Raw genomic sequence first — 20289 nt, 5'->3', positions numbered from 1 at the left:
TTACGAGTATGCGAACCGTGCTACGCATCGGTGTTTTTTCAAATCTTTAAACCTGTCAGTTATAATTTAAAAAATAATATAAAAATATTAAGAGGGGTTGAATATAATTTGAGTGACGTGAATGAGATTTTCTAAATTATTTTAAATAATATGAAGCTAATTCTAATTTCAATAAAGTGAGAGAGTTTTTGGTAAATTTCAATAATTAAGGGAGGTGGTTCTAAAATCATAAAATAGAGATATTACAAATACACAGTTCGGTTGAAAAAATTTCCTCCTAAAGATCCGGCTATCATATAGTGTAGAGATATCAGACCTATGAACACTGAATATCGTGTTTTTTTTTTTCGATAATAAACACTGAATATCGTGCTATCAGTCCTGTACAATGTGCTACGCGTCCATAAAAGAAACTAAGGGAATACATGATATATTCATGCTCCGTATAAATGTGGTGCATGCGTGCAGCTAACTCTTTTTTACCTTGTGAGGAAAACCACGAAACAATTTTCCTTTACGTACACAGTCAACCACGTGTTCTGGTGTCAAGTTTATATACTACTTCAGTTGGCGCTCGAATCTTAAACTGTAATCTCAGCTGGTCGCACTGTGTTACCCTTACTAAGCCCAGGCACAGGCTATCTTTTAAATTGTCCACTCCTATATTTACTAGTACGGGTGGCAATGGGTCGTGTTGGGTCGGATTTGTGTCGTGTCATACTTGGGTTACGTGTTAGGAGAGCAAACCCAAATCCGACCCAATTACTAATCGTGTCAAATTTGTCAAATCCAAACCCAACCTGCATATGTAACGGGTTACCCAATGGATAACCCGCTAAGCCAATGGGTCAATTTCAGATTAGGTTAAGTGGTTAACAGATAACCCATAAGTTATGTTTCTTTTTTGGATAAAGAATATTTATTAATCTAAATAATAAAAGAACTTGCAAAAATGCACAGAGTTGTTGAAGCACATGCATCTGCTGAACGCCTGAGCCAAACAAGTGAAACAACCTGTTAGCCAAACAAAAAACATAATCAAACTAGAAACAACAACCATGCATGTCCAGTTTGTCCACTTTGCTATCTCGTGGGCAAACCTATTATTAAATAAATACAAATATTATTGTGACTTTAACGGCTTCATTGTTCTCTTTATATAATTGAGACTAGGGTAAGGGTTCAATGTTACTGTATGTGATCATATATTTATTGAATGAATCTATAATATTCTATATGCTGGATTGTAGGCTGATCCTTCTAAATCCAGTTGATCTTTTTATGTTTAGTATTTTCTTTTAGGTAATTGGGATTATGAGATTTAATAAAATTTGGAAACATATATGTTTAAGGACTTAAAACAAGTCGTACAGGTCACGGGTTAATGACCCGACCCATTGGACCCGAGAACTAATCGGGTATACTAACAGGTTACCCGAGTTAACATGTGTGATCCTAATCCAACCCATTTATTTGACGGGTTTGGCGGGTCAACCCTTAAATGACCCAAAACTTTTTTTTCCAACTCAAACCCGCTAATTTCGTGTCGGGTTAGCGGGTCGTGTACAAAACTGCCACTCCTATTTACTAGAGCGTAATCACGTGACATTGTGAAATTGATAAGTGCAAGCAAGGAAACTATAATGATTTACCTCAGAATCTGAGGATTTCATAGTGTAAAGGTGTGGTTTAGCTTTCCCTTCCAAACAGTCAATGGGGGACTGGAATAGGTTATTGGATGGACCGAATTTGTCTTGAGAGTGAACTGCCTACGTATCTTGCTCTTGGGTTTTTTAGAGGAGAGCAGAATCAGGTCTGGCGTAGTTCATTGGAGAGGTATTTATAGACCTTGAGAGTGTATCTTTACCCACCACGTGTAAAGGGTATCCCAAACGAGGGGTGGAGATCAGGGTAACATGTGAGAACCGGCCCTCATAGGTCCGGCCAGAATGATGTGGAGTGTCACCAGATAAGTAGCTTATGTCGGACGTGACCGGCCGACGGGCAAAAATATGTACAAGTACACCTTTAGTCATGATTGCTTCTGGAAGGGGTATCTGAGTCACTTTCCTAGCGTAGTTCGCGTGATACTGCGACCTGTTAGTATCGTTCTATTAGCTCATGGATGCGACCTGTATCCACAGGTCGATGTGTCATTTCCACCATGTTATGCGCGTGCTGGATAGAGAATATCACTCCCCTACACATAGTCTAAATTAGCAGCAGCAAATACAACAAACAAAAATGAACTGGCAAAACGGCCTTGCCTGATTCAGTGCTAGGATCTAAATTAAAAACTGAACATTTCCCTGTGGTTAAAACTGCCAAAGTAAACCTGTTATGGGACCTATTACAACATATCCATCTCAAAAATTTGAATGGCGAATAATCAGTAGATACAAAGGGAAACTGTATAATTAGTATACCAAATATCATTGGATATGACATGGCGAGTCACAGTCCTCTCTTCCAGTTTTCTTCTTTCTTTAAAAAAACAATGATTTTTAACAATACTGTGAAATAGTACCAACTATGCTGACTAGACATTGCTTCCTAATATCAGCCAATAAGTAAAGCTTAAAAAACTATCTCAATGGTTTAACAGTGAGCACATCATCATTTCTGAGCCAGCACACACGACCTAGATCAGACCAAAACCTGAAGCAAGACAACAACTACAGAACTCATATGGTAGTATGGTACTTCCTGTCCAAGTGAATGACACTCAGTAACCCGACTGTTAAATAATAGTAAGAAAAAGTTAGTCCATAAGATGGTTTGTAGTTTAACTGAACTCCCCCACCCCTCTCTACTCACGAACAAACAGCATGACTTTCGACGATAAACTCTCATTTTAGTGTTGTCCAATCAGTAATCTGTCAACAAACATAATGAAAAGAATAAATAATTGAGAGAGGAAAAGAAAAGGAAGAGGAGAATAAATTCCTTCTTCCACTCCTCCGCACTTCTACAAATATTTATATATATATAATAGCAGTCCCTTTTGTTGCGCTCTGAGGGTGTCCACTTAGGCTAATTTTAAGTACCCTATTTACTCATGACAATTTAGGTGAATCTTTGTTGACGTGAAGAAAACAAAACAAAACAAAACCCAAAACCCTTTCTTTTCAATCACGGTCTCCATACCAAAAAAAATTGCATCCGCTCATTCTCGATGATTGCCCGGAGAGTTTCTTTCGTCCAATTCGATGATATAAAAATTCCAGGTTTTTTTTATATCAAAGGCACTACTATCACCCAGAATTGGAAAGGAGTTGGTTTAGAGACGGAGTTGGTTTTGTCAACAAGTATTATGTGGTGTCACATTTATCAGAATTTAGCAGTAAAAGCAAGGCAAACTTGAAAGCGTCAGAGTCACCATGGTCACCACAGTAAGTTTCTGCACCAAATAATGACCTTTTGGAAAAGTAAATAAGTAATTGATATCATATTATCGTTACATATGGAATCATAGAGCTATTTCTGAGAACATCTTCATACTGTGTAGTCAGTTATTTTTATGTTTAAGGAGGAAAACCTCTTTTGGGGCGATGTTAACCTTATGTTTCATTCAATTGACAAATACTAGAAACAAATACATCTTCATAGGGTTACTGTACTGCAGTGGTCCATCCTACTGGGCCCAAATGGCTAATTTAAGATTGGATATTCATAGCCTTAGAATGTATTGGAACTTTGGAAGTTTGAGTTTTTCTATCAAGGGGTATTTCTTCCCAGTATTTGTCAATTGAATGAAACAGAAGGTTAATATCAAAATTAAAAAAAGTAAACATATCCACCAATCTATACCACTATTTTATCCATTTTCGAAAAAAAAAACTCTTTTTTCCATTTTCGCCTTGAGAATTGAGATATAGCATTCAACTATGTATAAAAGTTGAGATACAGCTAATGGTGTTTAGAATCATGACTTCATTACTACATTAGCTCATGTAATCAAAAGTTTACCTTGAATTTTTGGTATCTCTTAGTTTTGAGATGGCATATGCACCCCCATTTTTTCGTTTCAGATTCTTGCAATGGTTTTCATATCCTTTTACTAAGTTTTGTACTTCAATTGTTGCTTTTGTGTGTATATTGCAATTTCCATATCTATTCGAGTGGTGAGTTTGCGAATAATGCGTTGTATATATTGAGATTAAGAGGATATGTTACAGGCATATCTCCTGATTCATGAATAGTTTCTGAAAGCATACACATGTTAGTAAACTTCTACTTAGTATCATTTTCAAGCTTCTACCTGGTAATTAATTGCTATTATGTATGTAGTGAAATAACTTCTCCATTCCCAATTTCTCTTTAGCTCAGCTACGGGCACCTCTATACCAACTCTTCTTTGAGTTTGTACATTGGTACAATTACCCCCACCACTATTTAAGGTAGATGCTTCAATTTTATCATCGACGGTCTTCCGAGTTGGGATTTTGGCAGCTCTGAGACCAATTAAAATCAAATCAATTATTGGATTGATGATTACAGCTTCACACAATCAAGTTTCAGACAATGGGATCAAAATTGCTGACCCTACTGGTGGTATGTTGAGTCAAGACTGGGAACCCTTTGCCGATGCCATTGCAAATGCCGTCGAACCCAATGATCTTATTCGGGTGAATATTGAATTTGTATTGTGCTCTCTCTTTTTCTTCCTGTGTTCAGTAAATGAACTTTATTACTCATTAGTATTTTTAATGATTATTCCACTCTTTTATAGTTGGTAACTGAGTTTGTAAAGAAAGAAGATATTCCAATTGGAAGAATCCAATCTGCGAAGATATATTTGGGAAGAGACACAAGGCCAAGTGGAGAGGTTCTTCTTAAAGCTGCCAAACAGGTATGCTTATGTAATCTCATATCTGCTTCAAAAAATCTATCATCTTATTGACTTGATTGTATGAAATTATTTTATCTTTGTATCTTGGGCTGGGAATTAGTTTTGTAGTCGGTGTTGTCGTGATTGACATGGGAATCCTCACAACACCGCAACTGCATTGGATGCTCCGTAGAAAGAATATGGTCATGAAGGTGTCTGAATCCAGTTACTTTGAGCAACTGTATCTACTTCTCAAACGTAAAGGGGGTGCACGACTATATAATTTATTTGGAACCACTAGGTTCCTTTTAAATAAGTAGAATGTGATATAATGGCCTCATCAAAACCTTCATGAAGATTATTAATTATCTTCTCTCAAGTATGTTCTCTGTCGTTAATTTGTTTGTGAATTTGGTACCTGTTTCCCATTAATATCAACAATCAATCGCACAAATATTTAGAAGTTTTGGTTTTTTGCAAGTTCCCAATTGAAAAAATGAGGGGTTTAAGAAGTTGGAGTTATAATTCAAGCGAGGGTGTTCTTCATGAATTTCTCAAGGAATGAAGTCATCCATGCATGAGGGTTTTGGTTTATCGAATATCCTATTGTTTATATCTTAAGCCTTTGCAAATTTCAGAGTTCGAAATTCTTCTTTCAAGGTAATACAGATTTCATATCTGTATTGCTCTATTGATTTAAAACCCTATTGTATGAATGGCTACAAACTGATAAGTGCTAAAAAAAATCCATTATTTTCAGTGATAGTTAAGATGTGTCGTGACACTTTGAAAACAGTAAATGCATGTATGGACATCTTTGTGTACGTCTCTGTTTGTAAAATACATTGTTATGTGTGAATCTCAGTTTCTAATACATGTTCTGTGTACTTGGTATCGACTGTAGATTAACATATCGAGTTGGGATTAGGACATCTATCACTATACTGTCTCTTTTTTCTACTACACAACAATAAATGTACTCCAAAAATTTGAACTATCAATACTCTTCTTGGAACCCAGGGGTTACTCACGGGAAATCAGGATGACAAAAAAGGAAACTTCTCTCTGACAATCAGGAGAAAAAAAAATTGATAACAGTCCCTATACAAGCTCTTTAAAGGTGTCCACGTCAATTTCTTTTACACACGACAATATAGGGAAAAAAGCACCTAATTTTGACGATTGTTGACGATAATTTAGGAATCTCATTTAAAAACTTATTATTATAAAAAACTTACTACATGCTTTCACTATTCCTCTTCTCCAACTTTCTTCGGTTGTTTCTAGGGTTTTCCTTATTGTTCATTGCAGCTCAACATCCCCCTTCCTACCGGTAAACTATCTTCAATTTTGGACATCTCATGTTTTCAAGTTTGTTTTTTAGAATATTTTGCTATAAAAACATTATTGTTGGTTTGACTGATAACTGATAAATTCTCTGCACCATTGTTGCTTTCACTCTTATTGATGGATGGAAAAATTGTTTCCATGGTGTTCTGATAAATGGAGATTACTAAACCTCTATGGTTTTATTTATCTGCCTATTAAGACTTTGAAGTTTTTTTTTCTTTTTAGTGAGTTTAATTGAAATGTTTTTATTGCACAATTGAAATATAGTGGTTTCCATCTTTCGATGGTTTTCATTGTCGTTTAGAGCCTACATATCGAGCTCTTTAAATGCATGTTTCATTACTGAAATAAAATATATATCCATTCAATTGATAGGGAATTTTGTTTTATAAATTGCTCTCTGTTTCTTTTCTGATGTTTTTTTTATTATACTAAATGAAATCCTTAACAATTCATCATAAAGTAGCTTCTGTTTTTAATTTGGTGTCCAATGTGAATTCTTGGAGACTTGACATGCAATGGTTTTCGAGGTTGTCTGCATCACTTGCTATATGATGTTAGCTTTAGTGTTCGCTAATTCTAATTCGATCTCTATGAAGTACTACCGTGATAGACATGTGAGCCCTTGATTCCACCGAAACTAAAATATGTTACAAGTTCAACTGTTTTTATTTCTTAGTGTTTCAAGGAAAATCTCATGTTTTAACCAACAGAAATTATGCTTAGGTTTCAGTGTTCAAATGTTTCGACACACACTCATGAACTGAGATTGTGTGTGTGAGTACGAATGGAAGGCTTATGTAATTCAATTACCTTTTCTTGGCTTTTTATATCTAGAAAATTTCCATGCTTTACGTTGGAGTCTGCATACGAAAATTAAACATCCAAGTAGTTACATGCTCATACGACTAAATATATAACACAATCCAAGAATGACGACAGGCCAAAGAGGTAAACAAACAAATAAAAGAAACTTAAGTGATCAAACTTGCTTTTGGTTCATTAGGTAATGAGATTATGTGTTGTCTGGAGGTCGTGGGATTTTGTTACAATATTGCTACTTAGTTCATTATGTACTGCACACTAAGAGTGAAAGTGGGTATATGGTTTAGCTCTCAAGTTATTAAAGGAACTGGAACTTGACACCCCTCTTTGATTTTGTGCGTTTTTTTGTTTTCCGATTCCTACTATAAGTATAATGTAATTTTTTGCTATTATTAGATTAATGCTTATACTGAATTTAGTCTGTCTACACATTGGGCTATCGTACAATTCTATTTCTATGGAAATATTGAGTGACGAGTATTAGGAATGTCATTAAAGTGTATGATTGGTACAAGTGCAATATATAACAACAATCTCTTCCATGCTGAATTCAAGGTTTCCCAGGTCTTTTTGATGTGTCTATCTCGCTAGCTATCTAGCTCTATGTCCTTATGTACACAAATGTGGCATGGAATTAATCACAAGCACAACACATGCATCTGACTTTTTTTTTTAACTAAATATGTACCTTACACAAGACTTGACATGCAATGATTCTCCAGGTTGTCCACATCACTCGCTAAGTGTAGTTTCCTTTAGAGTTGGCTAATTGTAATTCTCTATTGATAACCACTGTGATAGTGTTTCAGGGAAAATATGTTATTTTAACCAACAAAAATTCTACTTGGCTTTCAGTGTTTAAACGATTAGGATACCAATCAGATGTAGGGTATTATTGCGGGGTTTGATCCCAAGGTTTGGTCATCTATTCATTTTCAATCTATTTGATCATAGGCTTATCTGTGATAGAATCTATTTACTTACTTCACAATTTGGTTTTATGAGATGTCTTTTGAATTGTTGGCCCTGTGTTTAGTCATGACCAGTTATACGTTGCCCTTTCTAGATGTACTTCTTCAAACAGAATCAGTGTCATCCTTCCACCAGATTCTATGGATGAAACAACTAATGTTGTCTATTCGGAAGTGCTACTTTAGTTTCTCTAAAGGTAATGTTATCAAAAAAAAAATCATGTCTTCCTCAATTAACCTTTCCTTAGGAACAAATTGAGATAAGGTGTTGCTTTTCTTGCATTTATTTTTTCTATGTTGTTATTTAATCGATTGTTGTTATTTGATCGAAAGGGATTTCTATAATTGTGTATTTTAGGATTTCGCCCTTCTTGCAAGCAAAATCAATTGGACCCTGTAGCTAAAACTTGCAGATAGAGGTATAGTTTTCCCCTACTCTTCTCTCGCACTCTTCATTATTTTTCAAATAATTGTTTTTTCGTTTTGGCCTCAATACAAAGAAATACCAGGTGTACGTGGCATATTATTCAGTGTTTGTAGAATCTTTCTTGCGTGGTCGTGTAGTATTGCTTTTTCAGTTGATTCTTTTTCCTTGCATAGTTCTTCAAGCAACACCGTCTCTGCAAATAGTTGTTGTTGATGTTGGGTTTAGTCACTTTTTTGCCTGGCTTTGACATGTATCAGGTAATAAAAAAAAAAAAAAAAAAAAAAAAAAAAAAGTTATAGGCATAATACGCGAGGTAACTGCTTCTGCCCTACTCAAGTTATCTGTTCTAAGTGTTGTGCACGAATGAAATCTTTAGGCTTAACTTATCTGTTCCAAGTGAGTTTTTGGTTCTATTAACGAATCAATTTGTGCACTTGGTTGAATCATTTTCTTATTACGTCTTTAAAAAAAGTGATTGAGCACTAAGCACTTGATTGTATATGATAAAGTAGTAACAGGTCTAGGTGTATATGATATATTGTATATGATTTCTCAGAAGGGTTTCTGCTTCATCTTGCCAATCACTGCACAGTCATCTTTTACAACTGCGATTATTTTTTTCTCCTGTCAGTCATGTTAAGGGTTTTTTATTTTTTTTAAGTCATGTTAAGCTATAAATTCTGGGGTTGGGTTTTTTTCATCGTGCCAACATTTTCAAGATATTAAGGGGTACCTTCCAGCACAAACTTGGTTGTACACTATGAAATGCTGACCATCATCCTTCAAGAAGCAAGGTTCATGACTCCAATCATTCTTCAATGTCCCTTTCTCTAGCCCTTGCTCTGAATTGTATCTCTTCTGCTGAGATAAGACTAAGATGATCCTCTTATATTGTTTTTGTCATCCGGTACACAACGTTTAGGAATTTTAATGATATAGATGCATTATAATAGGTGTGAGGTTGTGTTTAATACAATTATTTGGTTGCAATGATGAAATTACAACTATATAGGAAGAACATGACGATGTTAAAAAATGGTTTTTGTTGTCGGTGAAGGAAGGGATTAGCTTTGGATAGTGTTTTGTATATTAAAAGAATACTTGGAGATGCAGCGGAACATGCACACTCATTAAGGTACGCCTACACCTTTTCTTTATTTCGGTATAGTTAGTAGCTTATTTTTGTTTCATCCATGTTCGAGGTTTTTAACAATTCACTGTGAATTTAATTTTACTCGCTGGATTATAATTGAGATACTGAAAAACGTTGAAACAAATTATTCTGTGAATAAAGAATTTAAGGTAAGTAATAACGAAATCAGGCTTTTATGTTATGGATACTTAGTGAGTTGGTGGTTGAATTTAAGTATCTCTTTATGTATACACATCCTTGAAATGGAGAATGCAGAGTCATCTCCTTACTGTCATTGACTCATAGTAGTATTGGTTTAATTTTCTATACAAAGATATTAGATATTAACCAACGAGACATGTCAGAATGTAAGACATGACATAAATTGGAAAATTGTTATCCAATAAATCCTAATAGTGCAACACTGCCATTTGTGGATTTTGGGGTACAACGTGTTCCCTAGCACTGCATATTAAAAAAAAAAAAAAAAAAAAAAAAGGATTGTGTTATGTATGCATGTCACTCCAGTATTCCATGGAAAATAATGTTTTGGACTCATTTAAAGAAGTGAACTGATTCTTATCTTTCTATATGTTATACAGAAATCCTTTGATGGTAACAACCCTTGAATTGGAACAATATATGAAGCCCTTTTCTGTCTTCCAGGTAAGCATTATCAAGAGTTGCACGTTTCAAGGATATTGATAGGAAATGGTTAGTTCTTTCACTGAACTTGGTTCAATGTGCTATTAACAAGGTCATGTTGGCATCGTGTGTATTATTATTTTTGCAGGTAGCGTTGAAAGTTATTCAATCCAAGATGTCATTGTAGGAATATGTCTACTTTTTTGTCATGGTAAATAACCAGTGTGTGAAATTTATGATAAGTTAATTAAGAATGATTTAAGAAACAACGATTAAATTCTTTCTAAATTTTGTTGTTTATTATATAGTCTCTTAGTGATAATAATGTTCATATTTTCTTTGTTTTTCAGTGAGCAAGAGGTGAGCTTCTCAACAATTGTCAAGCATGCTCTGTCATAGCCTTGCTGCTAGATAACAAGAATTTGATGTCAAACTTTGTCAAATACCTAGATGATAATTTAAAGATTTGTTTTTCCCACTGAAGATGTGTTTAATCGGATGAACAATCGGTGGCCTACAATAATAAGCATCTGTGTTCTCCCGATCTGATCCTATTTTCCAGTGCACTGAGTTGCTTTGTAATGCCTTAATTGTTGTAGTCGAGTCTGACTCCACCCAACCATTTGTGCACCCCATCTCAACTGCCTTAGTTATACTTTCAACTATTGCTCGACTCAGCCACATAGTTTGTGTCTATACCTAGGCCCCCTATGTAAACTCCTATAACTTCTCCTGTATGCTTCCTGAAGATACAGGAGACTACTGACCAACAATCGGAATGTACAATTAGGTGAAACTATTGGAGTAGGTTCAATGGTTTCGTTCCTATACTAAATATAAACTTTTTGCGCGAGTCGGTTAGTCCCTATATTCTTCATGTAAGTTCAGTAGGGTCTGGTCATAAGCTCCCAGAGGAAAGTCTTTTTAAATCCTATATTTCTTTCTCTCAAGCAGGCTTACATGGACATTATGTATAACAATGGGCATGAATCCTCTCCATGATGATCTGATTTTCAAGATTAAGTTAGTTTGAACCTCAGTTACCTCACCAACCATTGGAAAGACATTGGACTCTGCACATTTGCGGGTATATAGAAACTTTGCATGATGTTAGGAGTTGGGACTGTTAAAGTAAACTATGTCTTTTGGTTATGGTCATTGAGGTGAAACAACTTGCCGAAGTTGCGCTCAGACTTGGATTTTTTCGAACACGACTTCCATATAGGCGTCAAATAAAATACACCCTGGGAGTTGGGAGGATTAGCCAATTTCAAGTCATATATCTATAGAACAGAAAATTGATTTTGAACGATCTCATTTGGCAGGTTAGTATAGCAGGAGTACCGGCTGGTATCAAAAAGAAGAAAACTAAGATCTTAGAGGACAATTGGACGCTTTGGTTTGGGATGAAGAGTTTCTATTTCCATTAACTGTTCTTAACCGCTCGCTCGAATCGAAGTACATGAATATGACAAATCCGAGAAAGATGATTTTGGTAATGATCAAATGGATTGATCTCTAGAGGATTTCCTGAACAAAAAACGACTTAGATCATAGCACTGGTAAAACTACCATTGTATCACTTTGGATTTTGGACGCTCTTATTAGGTTGAACCTCCCATGTAAGAAACTTTTTTTCTCTTTTTTGTATACAGCTGTGTCCAATATGTGCATGGTACATATTAAGTAAGTTTTTCTTGGTCTTTTGCAGAGACCATAGGAAGAACAAGGCATCAAATGCAATGAATCGTGATGCTGAGCAGTGAGATGGTTTCAAGGTAAGGATTTTTTGTTATATTAAAGAGTATTGGATCAAGAATTTATAAATTTTATTATGTATATTGCAGATAATGGCGTATGAAAATTACAGCTTATGTAAAAAAAAATTGCTAAAGGAAATTGTATAAGCAGGACTTAACGTTCAACAAGATCCAGTCTACAACACATAATTAGAGAACGGACGATTCAAAAGCACTGTAACATTAAAGGTACCAAAAGACTTATTCTTTAACAATGAAGACGTCGTAGTTAAAGAAATTGATGGAAGCACTACATATTATGTTGCAAAAGCAGAGGATTCAGCAGCTTTTCACACAATACAATATATAAAGGATAAACGTGATATGGAAATTGAAGACTTCAATTTCAAAGAACTTATGAAGAAAAGAAAAGAGGTTGAAGAGAAACATAATCAACTCGACATCCTTAGAAATATTATGCTACATTGTTTGGTTGATGATAAACACAACAAAGATAAGATATATTGTCTCGAAGAAAAAATTAAAGGAATGAAGGACATGGAGAGTTTCATAATAAAGAAAAGAAAACCATAAGGATTAGTAATTGAATACCAAAATTTTATTATGTTGAATTTCATTTATTTATTTTATTTGTAGCAAAATAATGTTGTTTTGAAAGAAGAATGTAGTCTGAAGTTTTGAAAGAAGAATGTATAGATATAGACTTGCATTTATGTCCTATTCGTAGTTAATGTGCTATTCGAACTGTAGCATTTTTAATCTGGAGAAGTAACTGCACAAATAATGTCCATTTCTCCATGCAGCCAAATATAAAATACATATATTTTACAAGAGAAGTCTTCTGATGTCACTGAAATTCATGCCTGAAATGAATGAACCTGAAAACAGACGGACATTAACCCAAATTTATTGGTGGAAGCAATGAAAAATTAACTCTTATAACAAGTAGTTAAGTGGGTCAATCCAGCGGTGCGTACTTTAGGATTTGGAACATCATTTGCCAATAACTAAAAAAAACAATATTTAGAAATATATATGTGGGCCTAAAGGAATGCCTAAAGATCAAGAATAGTGTTTCTTTCTTTATTCCGTCTTCAGAGATCTTGAGCAAACCATTTTCCGTATACTTTACCAGTAGCCAAGCTATATCCAATAATATAAGCACATGCCACAGTATAAGATTTTTTCAACTTAAAAGAAGGAAAAAAACTTCGGTGCAGACTTCGCGTTTTAGCAACTATGCATATCCAGACACAACGCATTGCCTCCCCTGCAAGGACCAACAGATGACATTCCACCGGAATGCGGAACAAGATTAACATCATATGTGTTGTCATCGAGTTCAACTGATGAGGTATGCAATTGGGAATCAACAAGTAATTTGGACGTACCTCATGAAGAAGGGACCTACTACAATTATCAGGCTCAAAACGAACCAACACTCCAACAGAACTGGCAGGCGGGGCAGCGTCAACACCCAGGCTCATTACCTTACAACCAAATATGATATATTGTACTAGCTAGCTAGAGCTAATGTATTTGAATATGGTAATGCAGTAGTGGTTAATCATGAAACATATAGACAATTCTTTGTTCAACAGACAAAATAAAACATGCAATCCTAAAAACTTGCAACAAAAGTTTCTAAAGTGATATTACATTTTCAACATAAAAAAAAAAAAATGCTTTTAACATATTCCTGATTACTGCTAAGAGAGAAAAAGGACAAGAAACATTACACAGTGATCAGCATCAGCTAGAAAATAATTTAACTGACTGAAACACACAAACTTGCAAAGTATCAAGACATATCACAATTCAAAACATAAAAAAGTGCCCTCCAAAAACAAAAAAACTAACACCAACTTTTTAAAACTAACAAAACAGCAGTTGGTATTTCTTAACAATATCCACAGCTAGCTCAGCAGCCAGCATATGTGCTTCAGCCTTGAACTTTGCTATCCATTTCTGTGTTTGCAAAACCACACATTTGTCTTCTCAATCCATACCCTGACATATTACTCCTGATGCAGGTTTACTACTAAACCTGTCAAATCAAACACAAAATATTCAATTCAGCCAAAACAGAAATTAGGAGAAAGAGAACACCCAAGTCCCCAACACATGCACATGTACAACTCAACCTATTTTGTCTCTTAGGTATCTTAAGCAATTGGACTAAAACAATATTTGACTAAAACAACTTACCCATCCATGGCATTTACGGTAGTAGATAAGTAAGACTACAATGAATATGAAACCAAGAGAGCAAAGAATGAGGACTATGAGTTTAGGGGAATGGGTTTGTAGCTGGATGTGTAAAGAACGATGAGGGAAGAACTTCTACACTTTCACCGAAACAAACTTCAGACGTCAGAACTTCCTCTTTTTTTGTGTTTCAACAATTAAAACTCAGTTCACGTGGTCTTCCAATGACAAATGAAAGAAACGAAATAAGCCGAAAAAATGAAATTAAAAATAAGCAGAGACCAAACCAAAATAACATAGCCCATTTCAAAGCTCATAGACAAGTGTTTACAATTTGTCTTATTTTCAAAGCAATAATGTTACACCGACCCACTTATTTAACATTTTAACCTACTATTTAAATCTACTGATATGTCAAAAGTCCTAATAAGTTCAAGTTTATACATCAACAAAAAATTATTAATAAATAATACTCTGACCAATGACACATTTTCATTAAAAAATTTAACTCAACCACAATTAAATGGGTTAACAGACTTTATAATTATGGGTTATGTCTAAGATACATTATAGCCCTAAGAAATGCATTATGGGCCTAAGTGATAAAATTGGAATGTATGCGTCAATTTAGTTCGTATTACAGATTATCAAATGGGCTTATGACTTAAGTCCACATTTGTATACGACCCATATTTAAAAAAAAAAAAAAAAAAATTATATAAATGCATCTATCAAAAAGTGGATAAAAAAACCACTCAATTGTTTGTGAAATTAAGGAGAGCACTATCTAATTATACTCATTATTAGCGGGTAGGTGAAACTTTTTCTTGAAGTATGGATGAGATTAGAGATGAAAAAGACACTAGGATTAGTAAAAGATCGTTGATCATACTTTCTTTCCTTAGCCACTATTGAGTAAGAGGAATTTCTACATACCTTAGATCACTATTGAGCAAGAGAAACTCATAGCACATACAATCCTTACCTGTGAAGATAGTTTACTTGCTTACTTTAACAAGTAAATTTATATGAGTGAGAAATATAATATTAATATCTCATAGCTTTACATAGTTACTAATATTTTTCATAATAATTCAATATAAAGCAAGATCAGCAGAGTTAAGATAGTTGTTAATCTTAATAAGTCAAACAACCAACCATTCGTTAGACTTGAAACCAAACTCATACTAAGTATTCTCCGGTATAACAATGAGAATTTAATTTGGCCTTGCAAAACACTATTTATGTTTCACAAACGGGACAATTTGTTCTGTGAATAACAGTTACACAACCGAACTGGAGAAGACAAAGAACCGTCCACATAATTTTTTTTGTGAAAGCCAATATAATATTCATATCTCATAGCTCTACATAGTTACTAATGATTTTCATAATAAAACTCTCTGTTTTTCTATAATTTTTTGTCATAAATCAAATTAATTATGTTTGTTGAGATATTTTTTCTTTTAATAATACTAAGTTATAGTATTAGTGTTGACATCAAAATTTGAAGCACTACAATATTCTATAATTAAAAAAATTTAGCACATAATAGTTCTTGAAAACGATCCCCGTTCGTTGAACGTGCTAAAAAACTAGTACAAACATTAAATAGTCAAACCACATGGTAAACTTAAGTACCGTTGGGTTTCCCGGCTAGACAAATATAATCGCGAATTCACATATTAAGCAGGCTAACCTATATAAAATGTTTAATCGCGAATTCACATATTAAGTAGGCTAACCTATATAAAATGTTACTATGTTTACCATTTTACTTGAACTGACATCATCTATGCACATAACCGACTTTTCAAATACATATCCTCAAATTATTTCTTTTACTCTCTTTTACGGCTACTACTTTGCTCAATATATCTTTCATCATTCACGAACACCAACACTACCCATATCGGACGATGAAAAATAATATACATCGCATAATAAAAAAGGGGAGGAGGGGGAGAGGCAAGTAGTGTAAGCCTGACAAACTACAACAACAGAATTCTTGGGGTAAGAAAATAGAAATCATCTTTTTCATTTGTGCGGGTTGCACATGTGTATGTGAGTTTTTCTCCAAGTGTCAGAGAAATTTTCTTTTGACCTAATGGCAATACTCAGACAACACTGACTATTTGCTCCTAATGTCAATATATTCCACATTTTATAATGGGTAATTGCCTGAATCCGCCGTAATAAATACATATTGTTTTCCAATCGGCCATGTCATTCAACCAATTCAACGGGTTTTTGACGCTTTTGCCCTTCCGTACCACACACTCTCTCCTCCTGCCACACTCTCTCTCCTCTGCAACACACTCTCTCTCTTGTACTTCTGATGTTGAGATGCACAGTCATATCTATCCGTTAGATTCTCTTAGCGATTCGTACCAGCGATTAATGACCATTGGATTTCAACCCAGCAAAAATGAAAACGGACTTTAGCTATTGTGAGATCACGAACCAGCAACTTATGGATCTACTATCAGCAACTTTTACGTTGTTTTTGTAATTCAAAGACGAGACAATATTTAACTCATTTTTTGTGCCAACCTCAAAAAGTTTTTACAAAACTCCAAAGCTACACTTTTTTCTCTGGGTTCTTCTTTTTTTGATCTTCTACTCTGTTTTTCTCCTTTTCGATTTTTCTAAGGATTGTGATGGATGAAAAGAACTCAAACCTCGATAATGGTCAGTTTTGATGTTTGTTTAGTTGTCTTTAGTGTTGGTTTGTTTCTATGTAGGTTTATGTTTCAGTTTGCTTCTTTGTAGTTTTACATAGAAGTGTGAGTATTTTTTTATAGGTTTCCATGGTTGTTTACCATTTCCAAGTTGATTTTGTTGTCATAGTTATGGTATTTATACAAGGGTTATACAATGTCATAAATGTAGAACAATAAATGAAAGAACTTTACTGTCGTTTTATTAAAAGCTCCTACTTTTTATTGTGCTGACTTTGTATTTTTTCAGGTTCATTCGATATGCTTATTTATTATGATGGCGAGATGAAATCTGACAAGCATGGTGTGATGAAGTATCTAGGGGGTGAGGTGAAATTAAGAGTGTTTGATGTGGATACTCCCTTTGAAGGATTCATGTGTCTTGTTGAAGCTATGTCATCGCGCATAAAATTGGGTTTTTCTGTTAGGTATTTGATGAACAAGTCCCCTTATAGAATTGATGAAGAAACTGACTACTTGAACATGATTAAGAAGCAGAAGAAGACTCCAACGAAAGCAATGAAAGTTTGGGTTATCAATGAAGCAATCGTCATCACACCATGTGGTATGGGAGCAAGACAAATTAGAAGATCAAGTCCTGGACAACCTACTGTGAAGAACAAAAAAGTTCGTACTGAGCTGTTTAAAACAGAGTGTTACTCCTAGAAAAGGTGGTGGACAACCTAGAGTGCAGAATAAACCGGCTAGTAGTGAGCTATTTAAACAAGAAATGGTTAGAAGTGCAAGTCCTGGATCAAGTTATAGAATTTCTAGTATGAAGAAGAAACAAGTTTGTAGTAAGCCGTTTAAACCTTCTCTGTTGCCAAAGAGTGTTTGTCCTAGATCAAGTGGTGGATAACAATGTATTAAGAAGAAACTCAATGAAGAAATTCCAATTACTGATTCTCCAAGGAAACAATCTTTTTTGAAAGAAAAAGTGCTAGCTCGACAGAAATATTCTTTCAATCAATTTAAACTTGTGGACGAACCAATAGGTAAATCACTAATTTTATTTTAGTTATTCTTAGTTCCAGTAAATGGTTTGGTTGCTGACGGTTATAAACGTTGTGTTCCCCAGACAGTCCACTAGAACAACCTTCAACTGCAACTCGTCAATTGCAAGATGTGGAAAATGAAAATGTCGTTGAAAATGTCCCACACAGCTTGGAGACGTTCGAAAAGGTCATGGAAGGTGAGGGATGGGGAACACATAGTACACCTATAAATATGTTAGTTATGCATAAATGTCTGTTCAATTACTCACATTTAGTAACCATTTTAGATTTGTTCCCAAAGGGAAGCTCAAGTGCAGTTGGTAGTTGCAAATCAATAGAAGAAATAATACCTCTTCCAATTGTCATTGAAGGTGAGCAGTATAAACATTACAGGGGATAATTATAGTTTCAGTCGCTGATAGTCCATGCACTAATGGTTGACCTATTATAATGTAGAGGATGATCCCACTGGTATTGAAGATGCTGATCAACCAGACTATGAAGAGTTTGATTCTCAAAATCCATATGGAGATACAGCTGACATTCCTGAAGAATACATAATTACCAGTCCTCGAAGTAATGAGGATGTTGAATTTCAAAATGAAGATGAAGTTCACATACTAAATGATTTAGTTGATACAGTTGGCATTCCTAAAGAAAACATAATCAGCAGTTCTCGAAGTAATGAGGAGGTTTAATTTCAAAATGAATATGGAAATGAAGTTCAAATACTAAATAATTTAGTTGATACAGCTGACATTCCTCAAGAAAACATAATCGGCAGTTCTCGAAGTAATGAGGATGTTAAATTTCAAAATGAATATGAAGATGTTGCTGCGGGTGAAGTTGTGGTAGTTGAAGATGATGAAGATGATCAAGTTGAAGAATATGATCATGATGATGGCGATATATGGTCGACTCTAAATCGAAGTCAAGAGTATTTGTGGGGGGACACACCTATGACAGTTGTGAATGATGGCGATGAGGAAGGTGAAATTGATTTCAAATTGGAGGGAATGGTTGATGCTAAGGTTATTGGTGCTAAAGATCTGAATTCTAAAAACCTACGTCAAGGATATGATCCTTTGTGTGGTTTACGCCACACAAAGGATCATATGCAACCATTCCTAGGTCAGCACTACGCCACTCGAGATTATCTGGTGAAATACATGAAATCTTATGCAATTGCACACATGTTTGATTTACGTCGTTGCAATACTACCTCCCAAAAGTTGGTAATCGAGTGTAAGGCAACTAACTGTCTATTTCATTTGTATGCAAAACCTGCAACTGGGTCTGATATGTGGGTGGTTATAACTTTTAGAGATGCACACACTTGTGCACAAGATAAGGATGTTTCTAAAAATTCACAAGCAGACGCAAAGTGGGTTTCAGAAATTGTTATGTCCAAGCTTAAGGACAATAAAGAACTGACTGCTAAGAACCTTCAGTTGGAGGTGAAACAGTCACAACTAACTGATGTGACATATAAAGTTGCGTGGAGGGCCAGAGAAATTGCGTTAGAAAAGATCAGAGTACTATTGTAACTGTCAGCAATTATTAGGATAACTAGTAGCAATATATAAAGTCTTAGTACAATTCTATGTTTAGGGTATACTATGTACACCGAATTATTCTTTATAGTATGCTATGAAAAACATGTATCATCTTTTCGATTAAATTGTATCTGTCATGGCATGTAACTATTAGGCATATGTAACCTGAGATGGTGTATTTTGTTTCGATGTAGATAAGGGGCAGCTTCAGTCAATCATACCAGATGCTGCCAGTTTATTTTAAAGAACTGAAGAAAATTGATCCAGATTGCCACACTGATATAATAACAACAAGCGAGCACAGGTTTGAGCGTTTGTTTGTGAGCTATGGCATAACTGTTCGTGCCTACAGAGGGTGCCTTCGTCCGTTGATTATGATCGATGGAACTTTCATGAAGGGCAGATACAAGTTTGTCATCCTAACTGCTCTTTCTGTTGATGGAGATAGTCATTGCTTTCCAATAGCAGTTGGTGTAGTCCCAAAAGAGAATAATGAACATTGGGATTGGTTTCTTCAAAAACTCAGAGATGTTGTAGTTGGTCCTACAGATAAGTTTGTTCTATTATCAGATAGGCATACAAGCATTCTCCAGGCAGTGCCAAAAATTCTTCCAAATGCTTACCATTGCTTTTGTGCACAACATATCTCCAATAATGTTAGCAAAGAAGAAACCAAAGGGATATTTAAGGCCGTTGCAGAAACTTATGATAAATCTGACTTTGTGAGAATCATATGTCACATTTGGTGTAGTGATAGTAAAGGTTACGCAAAAATAATAAAGATTCCAAAGGAATAGTGGTCATTTTCCTGTGCTGAAATGAGAAGGTATGGAATTTGTTATACAAATTATATCGAGAGTTGGAATAAG

General features: G+C 34.9%; 1 protein-coding gene across 3 annotated transcripts; it reads left to right on the top strand.

Annotated features, from left to right (window-relative positions):
* Nucleotides 1–3134: 3134 nt before the first annotated feature.
* On the top strand, nucleotides 3135–10721 carry LOC147525561 (phosphoacetylglucosamine mutase-like). Of its 3 annotated transcripts, none has more exons than XR_015222014.1 (7): nucleotides 3135–3392; nucleotides 4501–4628; nucleotides 4733–4852; nucleotides 8073–8174; nucleotides 8336–8396; nucleotides 10139–10392; nucleotides 10532–10721. XR_015222014.1 is itself a non-coding variant. In XM_086608065.1 (7 exons), the coding sequence occupies exons 1-3, from the start codon at nucleotides 4491–4493 to the stop codon at nucleotides 8124–8126; spliced, it is 312 nt and encodes a 103-aa protein (XP_086464191.1). In that variant the 5' UTR covers nucleotides 3685–4490; the 3' UTR covers nucleotides 8127–8174; nucleotides 8336–8396; nucleotides 10139–10202; nucleotides 10330–10392; nucleotides 10532–10721. The 3 variants fall into 3 exon arrangements, 2 of the variants coding, with proteins under 2 accessions (XP_086464191.1, XP_086464186.1); XM_086608065.1 differs by lacking the exon at nucleotides 3135–3392 and having other exon boundaries at nucleotides 3685–4628; nucleotides 10139–10202; nucleotides 10330–10392; XM_086608060.1 differs by lacking the exon at nucleotides 3135–3392 and having other exon boundaries at nucleotides 3685–4628.
* The last annotated feature ends 9568 nt before the right edge of the window (nucleotides 10722–20289 follow it).

This window comes from Coptis chinensis, chromosome 1 (assembly GCF_015680905.1).
Source record: "Coptis chinensis isolate HL-2020 chromosome 1, ASM1568090v1, whole genome shotgun sequence".
In the NCBI taxonomy this organism is placed as follows: Eukaryota; Viridiplantae; Streptophyta; class Magnoliopsida; order Ranunculales; family Ranunculaceae; genus Coptis; species Coptis chinensis.
The sequence above is the reverse complement of the archived record's forward strand: the minus strand, read 5'-3'. Positions and strand labels throughout refer to the sequence as shown.

Coding starts and splice junctions, on each gene's coding strand:
- LOC147525561 (XM_086608065.1), top strand. CDS start 4,491: ATGATTACAGCTTCACACAATCAAGTTTCAGACAATGGGATCAAAATT. Junction 4,629..4,732: donor AACCCAATGATCTTATTCGG/GTGAATATTGAA, acceptor ACTCTTTTATAG/TTGGTAACTGAGTTTGTAAA. Junction 4,853..8,072: donor TTCTTAAAGCTGCCAAACAG/GTATGCTTATGT, acceptor TGCCCTTTCTAG/ATGTACTTCTTCAAACAGAA.